The sequence below is a fragment of the Quercus lobata genome, chromosome 4 (assembly GCF_001633185.2).
Source record: "Quercus lobata isolate SW786 chromosome 4, ValleyOak3.0 Primary Assembly, whole genome shotgun sequence".
In the NCBI taxonomy this organism is placed as follows: Eukaryota; Viridiplantae; Streptophyta; class Magnoliopsida; order Fagales; family Fagaceae; genus Quercus; species Quercus lobata.
Window position 1 is genome coordinate 11,047,373 of NC_044907.1, and position 20,626 is coordinate 11,067,998.

General features: G+C 36.8%; 1 protein-coding gene across 5 annotated transcripts in view; it reads right to left on the bottom strand.

Annotated features, from left to right (window-relative positions):
• LOC115987288 overlaps positions 1–18,426 on the bottom strand; it is a 41,942-nt gene extending 23,516 nt beyond the window's left edge. For 2 of the 5 annotated variants that reach the window (XM_031110809.1, XM_031110811.1), the window contains exons 1-4: positions 14,930–18,426; positions 14,528–14,821; positions 14,059–14,310; positions 2,065–2,292 (exon numbers count right to left, since the gene is read on the bottom strand). In XM_031110809.1, coding sequence (XP_030966669.1) covers positions 2,065–2,292; positions 14,059–14,310; positions 14,528–14,821; positions 14,930–17,642 — 3,487 coding nt within the window. In that variant the 5' untranslated portion in view covers positions 17,643–18,426. The remainder of the gene's footprint in view (positions 1–2,064; positions 2,293–14,058; positions 14,311–14,527; positions 14,822–14,929) is intronic. The other 3 variants (XM_031110807.1, XM_031110808.1, XM_031110810.1) reach the window with 3 other exon arrangements.
• Positions 18,427–20,626: the final 2,200 nt, after the last annotated feature.

Here is a 20,626-nt window from a genome sequence, read left to right on the forward strand (position 1 = left end):
TTTATCAATGGATTCCTTCTTTCCTGTTTAGTCTCTTTTGTTTTGGAAGTTATTTCTATTTCTATTTTCTTTGTTCCTCACTTTCTCCCCATTCATTTGTTCCTAAGATATCTTTTAATTGCTTAATAACTTTGCCTATATAGTATATAGCAGACATAAGCAATAAATATTAGAACTACAGATTCAAGCTATAGAATTTCTCATTTTCTGAAGCAAGGTACTCGTGAAGTCCATATGTTTAAGCTGGCAGCCATGAACAAATTGTAACTTTTAGGACCGAGTTTTTGTCTAGTGGTTAGTCTAAAAAAGACGTTGGATCATGTCTTGACCGTTCAGGCGACTCATGGATAGATTTTGGTGGACGTGCTCGATGAGATCTGTGCTTTGCGTGCTGAGTTGGCATAGTTTCGATGATCTTCACCGCCACCTCCTTTTGATGATGGATTTTGATTGCCCTTTGACATTCCGTCACAAAAAGGGGGAGTGCATATTTGAGCTTGTAGAGTTTTTGTTTTCAGAGGGAGAACATTTTTGGTTGGTTGGAGCTTGTGGAGTTTACATTGTATCTAGGTGCTTCACATTGTATTTTACCATTTTAGCTCTTGCCATACTTTTTATTGGGCAATTCATGTTAGGGGGAGATACTTTTATTGCTTTTTACGTTTCTTGTTTCGACTGTTCATTGATTTATATTTATGAGTTTTTCATTGATATATGTCTTTATTGTATGTTATTTGAAATCAAGAAATTATTTTGTTTACTTGTATTTTCCACACATGCGGTTATGCGTTTTGTTTAGTGTCTCAGGAAATATATAGGTTGATTCAATTGAGCAGCTGTCTACACTTGCAACTGATGGATAGTAGTTAGGATTGAATTTGTTTTTATGAGCATTATTTTTGTAAAGCGCTTTCCTTTGTAAACTTTGAGCTTTTAGTTGTGTTTTGTCACGGATTGCCAAAGGGGGAGTTTGTTAGGTTCTAGAAACTTAAGATTGTATGTATTTAGAACTCTAATGTGTATTGTTGGTAAGCTATGATCAAAACAAGATGATTAGTCGTGTTTAGACTTGCTCAAAGTTGGTTCATTTATGTAAAGTTGGAATAAGCTGATGCAGAAATCATTTATGCTTCCCGACTTGGTTCGATTGATCGAAGCTTAGGTTCGATCAATCGAAAATCGGGTCAGATGTGTTTTTTTGCAGAATTACAACCCAGCCCTAGTGTGTTTTAAAACGTTTAGGGTTTTCTTATTTGCCCTAGGTATATAAGGCAAACCCTAGCCACGTTGTAGTGGTTGCTCATATTGCTGTTTGTGTAAATCTCTTGTGAGATTTGTGAGGAGCTTTCCTTTACACAAGTTTAGGACTATTAAGAAGGAGATTTCTTCAAGAGCTTGATGATCATTTAGTTGCTGCCATAAGAACTTAAAGAAACACAAGCAGGTGTGCTTGTACTTGCTAGAGAATCCAAGAAAGAAGGAGTCCGTGGTTTCGGAGTTTGCACGTGGTTGTGTCAGTAAGTTTCTACTAGTGGGTAGCAATAGGATGTTAGTGGTCTAAGACCTATTGAATAACTTTGATTCTTTTAGAGTGGATTCAGGTTTACCTTGAAGATAGCTAGGTTAAATCCCTCCCCCAGGTTTTTATCAGTTTGGTTTACTAGGTGATCATATCATTGTCTTATTTATCTTTCCATTGCTTTGAACAATATGATTGCTTTGCATGTTAATGTTTAGTTCCTTTTGTTTCCAAATATGTTGCTATTTCTAAACATATTTCTTCCTCACTTTCTCCCATTCCTTCTGTTTTTTTGGTTTCTTTTATTGTCTTCGCAACTTTGCCAAAATATTAGACACAAGCAAAACTTAAGAGAAAACTAATGTTTCAAGTCATAGAAATTATCAATTCTAACAAGAGGTACTAATTGGATCTAATTCTTACAATATATGTAAAAGAAGCATTTTTTTTTTCTTTGCCAAGGGTAGCACCGGTTCATCCCATTTAACTAACCAACAAACCTGAATGTTAAAAACAATACAGCATGAGTCATGGAAAGGAGGTACCTGTAACACCTTCAGTTGTAGGGAATGAGGCTGTCGTAGCATTTTGAGTCGAGGGCGATGAGGATTTTCCTTCTGAAAAAGGAGATGGAAGAGGATCTTCCACATTGGCTTCTGTTTGCTCCACTTTAGTCCCTTCTGTTACTGAAGCTTTCGTTATTTCTAAATTGGTTCCCTCCTCACTTCTACCCCTTCCTTGTGTTTCTGGGGCGTCTATGACTACCTTAGAAACTAGCAACAAACAAGAGAACACTTAGGAATCAAATCATAGAATTTTTTTATTCTACAAAATGGTATTTATTAGATCTTACGTACAATAAATTTAATATTAATAACATAGCTATTGATCTTTTATTTCCTACAAATTTTGCAAATATATAGGATATAAGAAAAAATGTAATCTAATGGTAAATTTGCCAAAATTCACCTCTATTAAAAAGATATTGAGTAAGTTTCTAGCTTAATTTTGTAGCTCAACTTTGTCACTTTCTACGTTGACAACCAATTTCATAGTTGAACTTTGTGCATAAGGGAACACTAAATATTCAAGCTATATACTTCCCTATCTTGCCACAGGGAACTTAGTAGATCTAGTAAGTACATTAAATGAAAACGTTTTATTTTTTTCGTATCTACTATGTAGTCTAAAACCAATCCAACACATTAAATACTTAAAATGTAACCAATTAATCAACATCAAAACTACTTCTTAGAAATAATATATACGAAATTAGGATTTTGAGGAACCTTGAGTTAGGGGCGATGAGCGTTCTGCCTCACCATGAGCCAAGTGAACTCTTCTTTTGTAAAAAGAGAACTAGAAGGATCTTTATCAATAGATTCCTTCTTTCCTGTTTAGTCTCTTTTGTTTTGGAAGTTATTTCTATTTCTATTTTCTTTGTTCCTCACTTTCTCCCCATTCATTTGTTCCTAAGATATCTTTTAATTGCTTAATAACTTTGTCTATATAGTATATAGTAGACATAAGCAATAAATATCAGAACTACAGATTCAAGCTATAGAATTTCTCATTTTCTGAAGCAAGGTACTCGTAAAGTCCATATGTTTAGGCTGGCAGCCATGAACAAATTGTAACTTTTAGAACCGAGTTTTTGTCTTGTGGTTAGTCTAGAAATACGTTGGATCATGTCTTGACCGTTCAGGCGGCTCATGGATAGATTTTGGTGGACGTGCTCGATGAGATCCGTGCTTTGCGTGCTGAGTTGGCACAGTTTCGATGATCTTCACTACCACCTCCTTTTGATGATGGATTTTGATTGCCCTTTGGCATTCCGTCACAAAAAGGGGGAGTACATATTTGAGCTTGTAGAGTTTTTGTTTTCAGAGGGAGTACATTTTTGGTTGGTTGGAGCTTCTGGAGTTTAGATTGTCTCTAGGTGCTTCACATTGTATTTTACCATTTTAGCTCTTGCCATACTTTTTATTGGGCAATTCATGTTAGAGTGAGATACTTTTATTGCTTTTTACGTTTCTTGTTTCGACTGCTTATTGATTTATATTTATGAGTTTTTCATTGATATATGTCTTTATTGTGTGTTATTTGAAATCAAGAAATTATTTTGTTTACTTGTATTTTCCACATATGCGGTTATTCGTTTTGTTTGGTGTCTCAGGAAATATACAGGTTGATTCAATTGAGTAGCTATCTATACTTGCAACTGATGGATAGTAGTTATGATTAAATTTGTTTTTATGAGCATTATTTTTTTAAAGGGCTTTCCTTTGTAAACTTCGAGGTTTTAGTTGTGTTTTGTCACGGATTGAGTAAGTTTCTAACCTAATTTTGTAGCTCAACTTTGTCATTCTCTACGATGACAACCAATTTCATAGTTGAACTTTGTGCATAAGGGAATACTAAATATTCAAGCTATGTACTTCCCCATGTTGCCACAGGGAACTTACTAGATCTAGTAAGTACATTAAATGAAAATATTTTATTTTTTTCGTATCTACTACGTAGTCTAAAACCAATCCAACACATGAAATACTTAAAATGTAACCAATTAATCAACATCAAAACTACTTGTTACAAATAATATATACGAAATTAGGATTTTGAGGAACCTTGAGTTAGGGGCGATGAGCGTCCTGCCTCACCACGAGCCAAGTGAACTCTTCTTCAGTAAAAGGAGAACTAGAAGGATCTTTATCAATGGATTCCTTCTTTCCTGTTTAGTCTCTTTTGTTTTGGAATTTATTTCTATTTCTATTTTCTTTGGTCCTCACTTTCTCCCCATTCATTTGTTCCTAAGATATCTTTTAATTGCTTAATAACTTTGCCTACATAGTATATAGTAGACATAAGCAATAAATATCAGAACTACAGATTCAAGCTATAGAATTTCTCATTTTCTGAAGCAAGGTACTCGTAAAGTCCATATGTTTAGGCTGGCAGCCATGAACAAATTGTAACTTTTAGGAGCGAGTTTTTGTCTAGTGGTTAGTCTAGAAATACGTTGGATCATGTCTTGACCGTTCAGGCGGCTCATGGATAGATTTTGGTGAATGTGCTCGATGAGATCCGTGCTTTGCGCGCTGAGTTGGCACAGTTTCGATGATCTTCACCGCCACCTCCTTTTGATGATGGAGTTTGATTGCCCTTTGGCATTCCGTCACAAAAAGGGGGAGTACATATTTGAGCTTGTAGAGTTTTTGTTTTCAGAGGGAGAACATTTTTGGTTGGTTGGAGCTTGTGGAGTTTACATTGTATCTAGGTGCTTTACATTGTATTTTACCATTTTAGCTCTTGCCATACTTTTTATTGGGCAATTCATGTTAGGGGGAGATACTTTTATTGCTTTTTATGTTTCTTGTTTCGACTTCTTATTGATTTATATTTATGAGTTTTTCATTGATATACGTCTTTATTGTGTGTTATTTGAAATCAAGAAATTATTTTGTTTACTTGTATTTTCCACACATGCGGTTATGCGTTTTGTTTAGTGTCTCAGGAAATATATAGGTTGATTCAATTTTGCAGCTGTCTACACTTGCAACTGATGGATAGTAGTTAGGATTGAATTTGTTTTTATGAGCATTATTTTTGTAAAGGGCTTTCCTTTGTAAACTTCGAGCTTTTAGTTGTGTTTTGTCATGGATTGCCATAGGGAGAGTTTGTTAGGTTCTAAAGAGTTAGGATTGTATGTATTTAGAACTCTAATGTGTATTGTTGGCAAACTGGAAGGCTGAGGAGTATGAGCCCAAGTCTTATTAGGAGTTTAAATAAAGTCAGATTTTGACTAAGAATAGGTACTAGTCTTCTATTTAAAGGGATGTAATTCTTTTTATTGGAAGAAGGATAACAAGTTTTCAAAATTTTTTAGAAGCTATGAGGTTTTGTTTAGGTTTGTGGGCTGCAACCTTTCACCAGGTGTGATGTCTGGAAATTTATCTTTTCCTTTTTATTCTTAAATTCATAATTTAAACACTTGCTAACAAAGATGTGTTTGTTAACCTTAAACCCTAAAATCCAAAACTTCAAAAACCTACAAAACCCGTCCATCAAATAACCAATGTGCTCTCTTGCCCTTGGGCTTGTAGTAGCAATTTAGTGTCTTGTAGCGCCTTGCAAGAGCATGTGTTGACCTTCCTTGGGTAAGGTCAGGTCCTAGTGTTTTATCTTTTGAACCCTGTTTTCTCTTTGGAAGTTGTTTCCTTCCTAGGTTGAGATTAGTAAAGGGAATAAAATGGCTGAAGAACTTGAGGAGCTCCAAAAGAAACTATCATTCACTGAGGAGGAGGATGAAGGTATTGAGCTTGGGAGTGGTAGCACAAAAGCAGCTAAAGAAAGAGGTAAATTTTGGGTTGTCATGAAAGTGTTAACACAGAGAAGTATAAACATGGATGCTTTGAGGAAAAACATGAAGATGATGTGGAAACTAAACAAGGGGGTGCAAATATCTGAGATAGAGGAGGATATATTCTTGGTTGAATTTGGAGATGGAAGGGACATGAAGAAAGTCCTTGATATGTGTCCTTGGAGTTACGAAAAACGATTAGTTTTAGTTCAAGATTTTGAGGCAAAACTAATTCCAAGGGAGATTGACCTTAAATGGTCTCCGTTTTGGGTTCAAATGTTCAACCTGCCATTAAAGAGTAGGACAAGAGAATAGGAGAGGTGATTGGCTCCAAGCTGGGGACTGTTTTAGAGGTGGATGTATCTGATACAGGGGTCCAATGGGGAAAATGCCTAAGGGTGAGGATATAGATTGATGTAACCAAAACACTGGTGCAAGGAAAAAGGATTACCATATAGGGAGGCGAAAGCAGGTGGATTGATTTCAAATATGAACGGCTTCCCAACTTTTGCTATAACTATGGGATACCTAGTCATGCCCTGGAAGATTGTTCAAGCAACTCTGAAAATCTTCAACAGAAAATAGGCAACCTACAATACGGGGCGTGGTTGAGAGGGGAGCCGATAAGGAAAAGTTTCAAGGATCCTTCAAAGCCAAGCATGGAAGGTGAAGGTGAAGAAAGGAATGGGGCCGCTGGGGTTAGACTGGAGAAAGGGATAGAGAAGTCTAGTGAGGCTAGGGAGAAGAATGTGGTAGGTGGGGAGCACGTGCCTAGGTTGACTGGTAGAGATGATGCTAGCCTTATCTGGGTAGGAGTGAAAAAAAAAAAAACCCAGAGCATCTGACACAAGAGTTGCACGAAGAGGGTAAGGTCAACAAGATTGGTGGGAAAGTAGAAGAGAGGGAGGTACAAATTCGTGAAAAATCACAAGAAACATATTTGGCCCAACCCAAAAATTCTGAAAGCATGTAGTGGGAGAAAGCAACTAATCAGGAGGCCGAACCTATTTTCAAATTCGAACTAGTGCCAAACCGACCTTAAGTCAAGCAAGTGTCAAGCCCAACCCAACTCGACACAGCTCAAGGCCCAATGGCAATGGTTTTCGACCTAAAAAAGGGTTGGACCACTGAAGATTTAGGCCTAAAGAGCGGGCATTGGAAGCACTTGGCGAGGGAGGGAAAAGGAGAAAAAAGCAAAGAGGGTGCTGGTCCAACATAACAGAGACGTGATGGTCCAACTCCACTCCAAGAGTTGGACCCAAACGTAGCAAACCAGAAAAGAAGAAAAGAGAGAATTCAAATAAACCTAGCTTTGAGCATAAGAAGCACATGGATGGCGATGAGGCGGTGGTTGTGACGCAGCACCACCAAGCCCAATAAATGTTGTCACCTGGAAGTACTAGGGTATGGGGTCGACCCTGGCGGTTCAAACCCTCATCGATGAGGTCAGAACTCGAGACCCATTGCTGGTTTTTCTTGTAGAAACTAAAGCTAGCGCCAGTTAGATTAAGGGCATTCAGGTGAAGCTCAACTTCACGCAAGGTATTATGGTTCCTAGCAATGGCAAGAGCGGCACCTTCACATTGCTCTAGAAGGAAGGCATAGATGTAAATTTTAAAAGTTGTTTGAAATCTCATGGAGGGCAACGGGTTTTTATGGCCAACCCAAGACGGAGAAACAATACATATCATGGCAATTGTTGGAAACGTTGAATGCCCAATGTGATATGTCGTGGGTCGTATTCGGCGATTTCAACGAGATTGTCCATCCAAGCAAAAAATCAGGTGGGTAGGAAAGAGATGTGAAGCAAATGGAAGGGTTCAGAAATTGTTTAGGCCGATGTGGTTTAGTGGATATGGGCTTTATGGGTTAGCGATTCACCTGGTGTAACGGGCGAAGTGGAGATCAAAGAACCAAGCTTAGGCTTGACAAGATGGTTGCAAATGAAGATTGGATGTCTATTTTTCCTAGAGGCTAGTGTCCTTCATTGCTCAATGTCGATATTAGATTACTGTCTGCTGGCTTTGTCTCTCAAATGCAATCAACCAAGAAAGCTAGTGAGGAAGCGTTTTATGTTTGAGGCTATGTGGATAAGGGAAGATGGTTATAGGGACATTATCGAGGCGGTTGGGTATCCACTTGGAAGTAGTGCAATGCCATCCATCATGGACAAATTGAAGAAGTGTCAAGACCAACTTCAGAGGTGAAATTAGAGGGTGTACGGGAATGTAAACAAAGTCCTTAGGTAGAAACAATCAAAGCTTGTTGTACTTCTCTTTTCTTTTTCTTCCTCTTTAATATAAGTTTTCTAATTACCTATCAAAAAAAAAGAAACAGTCAAAGCTTGAGCAATTAAAGGTGTCCAAATGCATTAATGAGAAGGCCGAGGAGATTTGGAACCTAAAGGCAGAAATAAACGAGGTCTTATTAAGGGAGGAAATTATGTGGAATCAAAGGTCAAAAGCGCTTTGGATTAAATGGGGAGACCAGAATACAAAGTTTTTTCATGCTACAACTAGCCAAAGCAGGAGGAAGAATAGGATTTTGGGGCTAAAAAATGTTAAAGGTGAGTGGTAGGAAGACTAGGCGATAATTGAAGGCATAATACTAGACTACTTTGCAGCCATTTTTAAGTCAGACCACCCAACCAATTTCAAAGCTAGTTTAAGCGCAATCAACAACCGAGTCTCAATTGAAATGAATGAGGAGCTGGTTGCGGAATTCAAGCCTGATGAAATCAGGGCAACCCTCAAACAGATGCACCCAACAAAGTCCCTGAGCTCGGATGGTATGTCTCCTATTTTTTATCAAAAATATTGGGATATAGTAGGCCCTGATGTTATTAATTGTGTATTGGATGTGCTTAATGCCAGTGTATTGCTAAGTGGCCTTAATGAGACGTACATATGCCTTATTCCAAAAGTTAAGAACCCCCAAAAAATTATTGAATTCAGGCCGATCAATCTATGCAATGTACTATACAAAATCATATCAAAAGTACTAGCTAACTGTCTGAAAAGAGTTCTTGGAGTAGTCATTGATGAATCACAAAGTGCATTTGTTTTGGGGAGACTCATAACAGATAACATGCTAGTGGTGTTCGAAACAATGCATAGTATTGATCAAAGGATGAAAGGAAAGGAAGCCCTCATAGCCATAAAGCTTGACATGAGCAAGGCCTACGATAGGGTACAATGGGTTCACTTGGAAGCTCTGATAAAGAAGATGGGGTTCCATGAGAAGTGGATATCTCTCATGATGATGTGCATGACAATAGTAACTTACTCTGTTCTGATCAATGGAGAACCCAAAGGAAGAATTACTCCCTCAAGGGGACTTCAGCAGGGAGATCCCATTTCTCCATACCTATTCCTACTTTGTGCGGAGGGATTGATTGCCATGTTGAAGAAGGAAGAGGCAGCGGGGAACATCAAAGGAGTGGCAACGTGTAGGGGAGCTCCTAGAATCTCTCATTTGTTGTTTGCTGACGATAGTATAATTTTTTGTAGAGCCACAGCCGAAGAAGGAAGTAGGGTTCTTAAGGTGTTAGCGAACTAAGAAGGTGACTCGGGCCAAAAGCTTAACAAGGAAAAGACTTCCCTCTTTTTCAGCAAAAACACGAGGCGAGAAGTCCAAGAACAAGCAAAGAGTCAGTTTGGAGATCAAATTATTAAACACCATGAGAGGTACTCGGGGTTGCCGCCACTAGTTGGGAAGGGAAAAAGGAAAGCTTTTATCTGCATAAAAGACCTTGTGAGGAGAAAAATTGCCGGGTGGAAAGGAAAACTACTTTCTAATGCAGGGAGAGAGATTCTCATCAACGTGGTGGCCCAAGCTACACCTACCTATACGATGAGCTGAATTCCATGATGAGTAACTTTTGGTGGGGGCAGAAGGAAAAAGAGAGAAAAATGGCATGGATCTCTTGGGAAAAGTTGTGCACTCCAAAGAAGGAAAGGGACATGGGTTTTAGGGACTTAAGGGCCTTCAACCTTGCCCTACTTGCCAACCAAGGGTGGCGGATTCAGCAAAATCTTGGTTCTATGGTCCATAGAGTATTTAAGGCAAAATACTTTGGAGGTAGCTCGTTTAAGGGGCACAATTGGGTAGTAGACCATCCTATGTGTGGAGAAGTATCATGGCAACCAAGGGGATTATCGAAAAGGGATCTAGATGGGTCATTGGAAATGGGAGACGGGTGCACATTTGGGAGGATAGATGGATCCCAAGGTGATCAACCCGAGGGGTTCTCCAAACAATGTGGAGTGGGTTTCGGACCTTATTAATACTGACACTAGAAGTTGGGACACTACAAATGTGAATAATACCTTCCTTCCCTTCAAAGCCCAAGTGATCTTGGGAATTCTTATCAGCCCTCGGCTTCCTATTGATTCCTTGACATGGGTGTGGACTCTTAATGGTCATTTCACTGTCAAAAGTGAGTACAAACTAGCCCAGCAAAGTATGCAGAAGGCCAAAGGTAGAGCAGATGGGGGAGAAAGTTCAGATGGGACAAGACTAAGAGCACGATGGCAATTAATTTGGAATTTGAATTGCCCAAATAAGGTCAAACACTTTATGTGAAGGGCTTGTAAGAATATTCTACCTACAAAATGCAAATTGCGAGCTAGGGGGATTAGGTTCGAAGTCAGATGTGATTTGTGTGGAGGAAAGGAAAACTTGGGCCATATTCTATGGAGTTGCAAGGTAGCAAAGGAGATATGGAGTGCAACAAGACTAACACTTCCTTCTCTGCCTAAATCTCATTTGGATTTTGTGGATATAATGTGGGAAATTAAAGAGAGATGTTCGGTTGTCGATTGGGAGTTATTTGCTATTATAGTGTGGAGCTCGTGGAACAACAGAAATAACCTTAGACACCGAGGTCAAACAAAACAGTCTGATCTAATTGTCAAGGAGGTAGCAGAGTATGTGAAGGAAGCAAGACAAGTCAAGCTAAGTCCAACTCGACCCCCTTACTGGTAAGCCCTCTTGGACCCCTCCTAGACTGGGCTATTATAAAATTAATGTTGATGGAATTGTTTTTCATGAATTGAGGGGTTGTGGTGTGGGAGTTGTGATAAGGAATGAGAGGGGCCAGCTGATGGGAGCATTAAGTATGAAGTTTGATTTACTGTTGGGAGCTCTAGAGGTCGAAGCCAAAATAGCTGAAGTAAGAGTGTAGCTGGTGTGGGATCTGGGACTAAAGGATATTTCCCTTGAATGTGACTTGCAAATGGTGGTCAACGGGTTAAAAGAAAAAGATACATGCCATAATTCCATTCAGAAACTGTTTAAAGGAATTCCTGAGGGACTTAGGCAGTTTAAATCGTGGGAGGTAGGCCATGTCTGCAAAAATAGCAATGTTGCAACCCTTCTATTGGCAAAATATGCTAAGGGGTTAAATGAATGTATCATATGGGTGGAAGACATTCCCCCAGTTATCTTGAACCAAGTTCATATTGATGTAACTAACTTGATTTCCTATTCTGATTAATGAAAGTTAGCCTGTGCTGTTTATCAAAAAAAAAAAAAACCCAAATTACTCCTAAACAGCCCTCTCACTATTCACGAGTTACAGTTCATAGCTCCAGAACAGCACCCTAAATCTTGGGTTTTCTCCTCTGTTTGATTCCCAAACCCCGACATTCCTTCCCTCCATTAAAAATCCAATCATCCCTTATTCCTTCCCTCCATTAAAAATCCAATCATCCCTTATTACTTTCCAACCTTTTTTCCCACTAAACACTAACCCTAATTCCTCAAACTTGAAGCTACATAAGCATTCCAAAATCTGATTTTACTTTGCTCTCCTTTTACTACATCAATAAAGTTTCTTTGTGTTTCTGACTGACTTTGCCAAAATAGTAATTAGAACACACAAGTAACAAGTAATAAAATGCTAAAGATTCAAACCATAGAAATTCTCAATTCTTATGAAGGTACTTATTAGATGTAATATGTACAATAAATCTAATAGAATTATTTTGTTGTATCTAAAGTATAACCAGTCCAACCCATTTCACAAATTTTTTTTTTTAACAAATTTACTAACCGTAAAATTTTTTGTAACAAATAATATACCCTAAGTCATGGACATAAAGGCAATGAACTATTTATGAGACCTTGAGCCACAAGCAAAGAGGATTGTGTGACACCATCAGTTAGGAGCAGTAGTGATGATTCTGCGGCACCTAAAGTTGAGGGCAATGAGGAAATTTCACCAAAAAAAAAAAAAAAAAGAATAAGAGGGTTCTTCTTCGATTAATTACTTTTGCTCCTGTTTAGCCCTTTTTGTTTCTGAAGTTGCTATTTCTAAATTTGTTTCTTCCTCATTTCCCCCCTCCCCTCCCCTACTTCTATTTCTAAGGTTTGTTTTAGCCTTCATTTGGATACCACTTAAAAATGAAAATTATTTCATTATTTAGCTTATTTTTGCTACTATTTATGGGCTCCACTGCACTTTTTGGTACTATTCATGGGTCTCATTGTACTATTCCAACTAACTTTTATCTTTATCTACAATACTTTCAGCAATCAGTTTTTAGTTTCAGAAAAATAAGTGGTATCTGAAAGCTCAGATTTGTGTGAAACCATAAGAGCTTGTTTAAACCCCCAATCAAAAATACAGCTAGATTTTTTTTACTCTTTCTTAATCAAAGTGCGGAACAAGGCTTAATGTGTGCAATAAATCGATACCAATGGACTTCTTAGAGTCTTGTCTACCTAATGTACTTGAGCCCTCCAAGCTCCTGCTACCAACAGACTTCTCAGAGTCATGTCTTCTCTAACTTTCTGGATCTCGCAATACGCCCGATTGCATCAGCCAAGCCTCATCGGCTTCTTTTGGCAAATCCCCAAAACTTCCCAAGCTCCAAAACACTATTTACACTCTAAAAAGATATGAGTTGTGTTTGAGTACAAATCTCCTCTCAAGGTATGACAATGGGAGAAAGAATGAAAAGATGCTAGAATGATTTCTTACTAAAGATGAGTAGTTCTCTCTCAAAAAGATGAGTGTGTGTTTTGTAGAAAACCTATCTAAGGTTTTTCTCTTTGAATGGCCTCACATACTTTTGTGGGTAATAAGGTATGGGTGAAGGGTAAGAAAGTTACACTTAAAATCCTCTAGGCAGAGAGTTTCGTGGGTATCTCGCAAGTTAGCCCTTCTCAAGAGACACTCGCGAAACTAACAGCCTAGCACAACTCTTCAGCTTGTAGCATGTGCTTCTCATATGGCTCTTTTGCGGGTAGGCTTCTTGCGAGACACTCGCGAAATCCACTTGTTCATCCAATACATGCTCAATTTTTCACCAACTTTATACTAAACCCAATACAATAAAACCCCACAAAATACAAGGAACAAAACTAATGCAATTACAACACTTTTTGTCCTAGAATAAAGCCAATATAAAATATAGTTGTAAATCACAACTTTATAATATCCAAACAAACCCTTAGTGTCTTAGCAACTTTGCCTAAATATTCAACACAAGCAATAAATAAGGAAAACTAAAGATTCAAGCCAGAGATTTTTTTTTTTTTTTTTTTTTTGAGAAAAAACTAGCCAGAGAAGTTTTTAATTCTAAGAAATGGTACTTATTAGATTTGCTACCTACAATAAACTTAATATTGTTTTGCTGTATCCGAAATAGTACCACTTCAACCTATTTCATGAAAGTCTAATGTGAACAATTAATTAACCAACAAAATTACTTGTTAAAAATAAATTACCTTGAGTAATTGGCACTGAGGTATATACTGCATCTTCAGCCAAGGGCAATAAGGACTCTAGGGCTCCTTGACTCATCGGCAATGAATATAAAAAATAATATGATAAGGAACTTTTTCCATGAATTGCTTTCGTTCATGTTTAGTTCCTTTTTTTTTCCCGATATGTTGCTATTTCTAGACATATTTCTTCCTCACTTTCTCCCATTCCTTCTGTCTTTTAGGTTTCTTTTTTTGTCTTTGCAACTTTGCCAAAATATTAGACACAAGCAATAATTAAGTGAATACTAAAGTTTCAAGTCATAGAATTTCTCAATTCTAACAAAAGGTACTAATTGGATGTAATTCGTACAATATATCTAATAGAAGTATTTTTTTTGTTTATCAAGAGTAGTACCAGTTCATCCCATTTAACTAATCAACAAACCTACTCATTAAAAGAATATACCTTGAGTCATGGGAAATGAGGTATCTACAGCATCTTCAGCCGTCGGGAATGAGGATTTCATGGTACTTTGAGTTGAGGGCAATGAGAATTTTTCATCTGAAAAAAGAGAACGAGAAGGATCTTCTTTGACGACTTCCTTTTGTTCCACTTTAGTCCCTTCTGTCTCTGAAGTTTTTGCTATTTCTAAACCTGTTTCCTCCTCACTTTCCCCACTTTCTTCTGTTTCTGTGGTTTCTTTCTGTGTCTTAGAAACTAAGCAATAAACAAGAGAATACTAAGGAATCAAATCAAAGAATTTTCCAATTCTAACAAAAGGTATTTATTTGATCTAATACGTACAATAAATCTAATATTATTTTGTTGTATCAAAGGTAGGAACGGTCCAACCCATTTAATGGAAAAAAAATTTAAAAAAAAAAAATGTGACCAACTAACTAACCGAAAAAATTACTTGTTGCAAATAATATACCTTGAGTCATCGTTAATGAGGTATCTACGAAATACTGAGCCAAAGGCAGTGGGGATTCTGTTGTACCTTCAGTGATGGTCGGTAAGACGGATTCTATGGCACCTTGGGTCGAGGGCACTTGGGATCTTTCATCTGAAAAACGAAAAAGTGAAGGACGTTCTTCAATGATTTCTGTTTGTTCCAGTTTAGTCCCTTTTGTTTCAGAAGTTGTTGCTTTTGCTAAACCTATTTCTTCCTCGCATCCCCCCCTTCCTTCCATTTCTGAGATTTCTTTTACGGTCTTGGCAACTTTGCCTGAATATTAGACACAAGAAATGGATAAGAGAATACTAAAGATTCAAGCCATATAATTTCTCAATTCTAGCATAAGGTACTTATTAGAATATGAGGATTCTACTGCACCTTCTGTTGGGACTGCACCTATGGCACATTGAGTCAACGATAATGAATGTCTACTCTCAAGCTGCTCACATTCAGAAATCTGAAGTTCTAAAGAAGGAGCTTGCTTGGGCAAGTGTCCTTTCAACTTGGGGCAATTCTGTATACGAAGCATTCGTAGGCAGGGGAATTCGGGGAATTCAGGGAATTCTCCACCTTCAAATGAAGTCCATTCTTCCCACTCCAACATCCCCTCAAATGTCAGAGTCTTCAAAGACTTAAATGGCATTTCTTTCCCGTAGAATTCAGTACCCACCCTCTTTACTGCAGTCATCCCTTCAATGATGAGGACTTCAAGAGATGGCAGCTGCCCGAGTGTTGGCAATTCTTTGCATTTCTTGCACTTGGTAAGACGTAGATACACCATGTTGGAGAATGAAAAATCCCCCAACCAATGTGGAAAACCTTTACCACTGTAAAATTTAATGCTAAGCTGCTTCAAATTTGTATGAGGCACTAACTGTTCAAGCAGATCCAAAGCATTGACAAGATCAACAGTATCACCATCCCATTCTAACACTAGCTCGTCAAGGTATCTCTTAGCTACCAAGCCAGCTTCAGCTGCATCTTTTGGAGAGACTACGTTCTGCAACATTGAAATGCGAAGTGCTCCATGAAGATACAAAAGCCCCCCCAACTCTTTGACTGTTGAGTCACTTTCTTTGCCCACAATAAAGTAAGGTAGTGTTCCAAGATTTTCTAATTTACTCATTTTCTTTGGCATCTGACTTAAGTCAGTTCCATTAATATCAAGATGACGCAAGTTGACAAGCTTCCACAAGTCTTCGGGCAATTCAGTAAGAGAAAGACAATTTGACAATATCAATGTTTGTAAATTTATGAGAGTACAAACTGATCTAGGTAACCTCTCAAGTGCGGTGTGAGATAGATCCACATACCGTAAGTGTATCAATTTGCAAATTGATTTGGGTAGCTTGGTGATGTGATAATGAGATAGCGAAAGCACCCGTAAGAATTTTAGTTTGGACAACAAATCCTTCAGTTCGTTATAATCTAAATGACAAGATTGATGATCCAGTGGCAAAAAGGTCCTTAAGAACTTGGCATTATGAATGGCCTCAAATATCACTGGGGTATTGTTGCTTTTTAAAAGTGACAAATGCCGAGTTCTTGCAGAGATACCAGAAAGAAGATTTCCCTTCAACGTGAAGCAATATTCCCCAGACACAGAAACAGCCAAGTCAGTCAAAAGGTCATGCATCACGAAATGTGAAGTGTCATTCCAAAGGTCGGGCATCACGTATTTTGAAGTGCTTCCACTTGATTGGAGAAAAAAAGACCTCAAGACTAATTCACGAAAGTACTCGTCACCAACCTCTTCCATTCTTCTTTTTTCTTCTGGCAGTTGCAGAAGACCTTCTGCCATCCATAAGAGGACTAACTTCTCTTTCAGAAATTTATAACCCCGGGGAAATATTGAACAATATGCAAAGCATCGCTTTAGATATGTGGGAAGAGCATAATAGCTTAGTTTTATTGAGGAGAGAGCACACATTTCTTCACTTAGAGACGGCCGTAGCAGGTGATCTTGCCATTCATCAAGGTTTTTGGAGCCCAAGATATTGCCAATTGCTTTTATTGCTGAAGGCAAGCCACTACACCTACTCAAAATTTCTTTTTGAATATCTTCTAGTTTATTTGATCTAGGTTCTTTGTCTCCAAAAGCAGAAGTTGCAAACAAGTTCCAACTGTGTTCATCTGATAATGGTTGCATAGTATAAGTATCGACGGTGCCATTCGTTGCTGGAACTCTATGAGAGCGTGTAGTTACAACAACACAACTTCCATATGCGGCATCTTTAAAAGGAGCTCGTAAGAGCTCCCACTCCTTGTAATTATCATTCCACATATCATCTAGAACAAGTAAAAATCTATTTCCTTCAAGGATTTGCTTCAATCTAACTTGAAGCGAATTTAGATCATTGAGATCACAATGCTTCAAAGTTAAGGACTCAAAAATTGCTTTTGTCACACTGAACATGTCAGAATGATCTGAAATGCAAATCCAGACCCTCAGCTCAAAATGATCTATTACTTGGGGATCATTGTAAACGATCTGAGCAAGTGCGGTTTTGCCTATCCCACCCATGCCCACGATACGAATCACAGACAACCGTTGACCAGTTTTATGCAGCAAGACCCCAATAATTTCTTTTTTATTATCATTCAAACCGAAAATTTCAGACTCATCTACGATAGAGGAAGTAGACATGAGCGGAGACTTTTCCTTTTTCATGTTATATCCTCTCTCTTTCTTATCAAGTGAATTAATATCTGTCGAAATATCTTCAATCCTCTGAAGCATCTTTTTCATCTTTCTTTCAATATGCAATGTTTGGATTTTATCTCTCTTAGAAAAAGAAAGGAGTTTGCCTGACTTACTTCTCCTGGTATGAGCTTCATCTCCGGTGAGAGCCTCATCGATGAGATCCTCTGCATGATAGACAGCATCTTTAAGCTCGTGCAGACACCTTTTAACCGTTGGATCCTGGTACTCCTTATCCTCTGCAGTATTGGCCTCCTCAGTAACTGACAACAACTTTGCGTTCAGCTTCTGCAGCAGTTCATCATTGACTTTCTGAAATTGAAATTTCATAAGCAGGCCTCCGGACCACACCCGTGACACCCCTAACACTTCCATCAGGGCTCCATCCATGATGCCCTCTTTGGCCGCAGAATGTAAACACTGGCCGTTTCTTGAGAAAGGCAAATAGCGGAGCAATAAAGAGAACAGCTTTTCAAAACTTGATTGGTGGGCAGATCTATCTGCCTATTCTTGCGAAGGATAGCTTCCTTTGTTATGAAATTGCTGTGTTTGGGTGTTGATTAACTAAAAACGTGGGATTCCGAGCATTCACATCACCCTCTACACCCAAAAAACTCCGTGAACCGTACTCGCAACGCAGCTTGATACCTCCGGAAGATTCTAGAACACAGAGCCGTCGGCGAAAATGACAAAGCCACCGCTGATCGCGAACGCCAAACCAAAAATAGATCAAACCATAGAGATATTTGTCGTACGACGGCGGCGCAAGCAAGGTCGAGCTGACTTTTGAAATAAGCGCTAACAGTTGGAATCAACAGGAGGAGCCATCGGCGTCCACAGCCGCTGCAAGGGAAGCAGGATGTTTCGCTGGTGGTTGGTTTAATAACTCACTATCGTATTTCAGATCCAGCTGTAGAGGTGTAATTAGAAAAAAAAACAGGGAAGAGAGATTAGAGCTCTGGTCTGGGAGAAAGTATAGAGTTGTTACGTGTGAAAGTATACCAAGTTTCAGTATTCCTCCCCAATAACGATCGAATCCCAAAAGAAAAGATGCCTCATGCGCCCGGGCATACGAAAATTTCCCATTCCCAAAGAACACATTAGCCTGTTGCACTAAACCAAACCAAAAGACAAATTTATCCCTATAAATTTCAAGCTGCGCCTCCCTCACTTGGGTTGTAGCATCAAATGTGTCGAATGCTAACTTTTAGCCTTTGGCACAATAAAATACACCCGACTTTTAAAATATACTAGTTGTAGTCCCGTACATTGTGCGTGATAATATTATTGTTTTAGTTATTATTGATTAATAGTTGGTTTTTCATTTTCTTTCAAGTTAATATATTGACTTTTAAAAATATAGAATCTAATATATTAATTCAACAACAACAACAACAACAATAATAATAATAACAATAATATTGAATAAAATAATATGAGAAGAAAAAAAATAAAAATAAAAGATATAACAATAAACGCCAGATTAATTATCTCTAAATAAATACCAAATTATTTAAATCATATTATTTAATATTAAAATTTTACATTCTTATATACTATTGACTTTTAAAAAATATACAATCTTAATTCAACAACAATAATAATGTTGAATAAAATAATATGAGAAGAAAAAAATAAAAATAAAAGATATTATACAATCTAATATATTAATTCAACAACAATAATAATGTTGAATAAAATAATATGAGAAGAAAAAAAATAAAAATAAAAGATATAACAATAAATGCCAAATTAATTATCTCTAAATAAAAACCAAATTATTTAAATCATATTATGTAATATTAAAATATTACATTCTTATATACAATCTTTAATTCATTACTATGCAATATGATAAAATTTAACAACCAAAAAAAAAAAAACCTTAAAACACAATTAAATTGGATCAACCTAAAGTAGAGTTCTAAAAAATACCAAAAATTCTCAACCTAAAGTAGAGATGCAAATTTTATATATATATATATATATATCACCAAAAATTGAGAGAGAAAGAGAGAGAAATAAATTTTTTTGTGAAGAAAAATTATGCATATAATGGAAAAGAGAATGCCAAATTTATACTAAAAGGATAACAATAAGAAGAAACAAAATAAAGGGAAAGATGAAGAGTGATATTAAGAGAGAGGGTGGTGAGGAGATGAAAATGTAAAGAGAAAGAGAAAGGTTGGAGAAAGTATAAATGTTAAAAAAAGTGAGTAGAATTTCATTTATTTAAATTTAAATAAAATATTATATGTTTAATTAAAAAATATAAATAATTTAATTATATGGAGGGTGTGACTAAGTTTAAATATTAACTAAAATAAGATGAAAAGATTAAAAAAGTAAAAATATAATATATATATATATATAATAATAATAAATACCAAATTACCCAAATTATGTTATATAATAGAATAATATATATTATATTCTTGTATATTATCTTTTTAAATTTTTTTTTTATAATGCAATAGTATAATATTTAACAATCATAGAGAGCAAAAAAAAACTTAAAACACAAAACTAAATCGTACCAACCTAACGTAGAGTTATAATAAACACAAAAATTTATCAACTTAAGCAGAGATGCAAGAAAAAAAAAATCCAAAAATAATTGAGAGAGAGAGAGAGAGACAACCTTTCTGTAATGGAAAACTACGCAAAAAATTGAAGAGAAAATAACAAATTTATAGAAGATGGTGTGAATATGAAGAGACAAAATAAAAGAAAATGAATGGAAAGATGAATAGTTACATTAAGGTTGAGGGTAGTGGGAAGATGAAAAGGTAAGGGAGTAAAAGACGAAGAGACAAAATTAAGAAAGATGAAATGTGATATTGAGGTTGAGGGTAGTGAGGAGATGAAAAGGTAAAGGCGTGAGAAAGGTTGGAGAAAGTGAAATTATTTTTTTTAAAAAAGTAAATGTTAAAAAAAAAATTATAGGAAAATTGAAAAGAAAAAGGATAATGACGTGGATGTTGATGTGGCTCAACGTGAGTACAGTAACATTAAACGCTATACTTCAGCTTTTAGTAATATATAGATTATATTTTACCATCTTAAAAATTATTTTATTTATTATATTATACCATTTTATAACACACCTAACATCCCATCTTTTATTTTTTTATACAACACATTAAAATACTATTGTAGACACTTGATTTTGCACTTATAATTTAATTAAGAAGAATGATTTGAATGACCATCCATATACCCCAAAAGTCATGATTGCATTACATGCATCAATTTGTTCTTGCATTACATACATCAATTTGTCTTTGCATTACATGCATCAATTCATTAATTGCATATCATAAAAATGATCTTGAGATTCTAACGGTTGTAATAGTGTGTCCAGTTTCTAAATT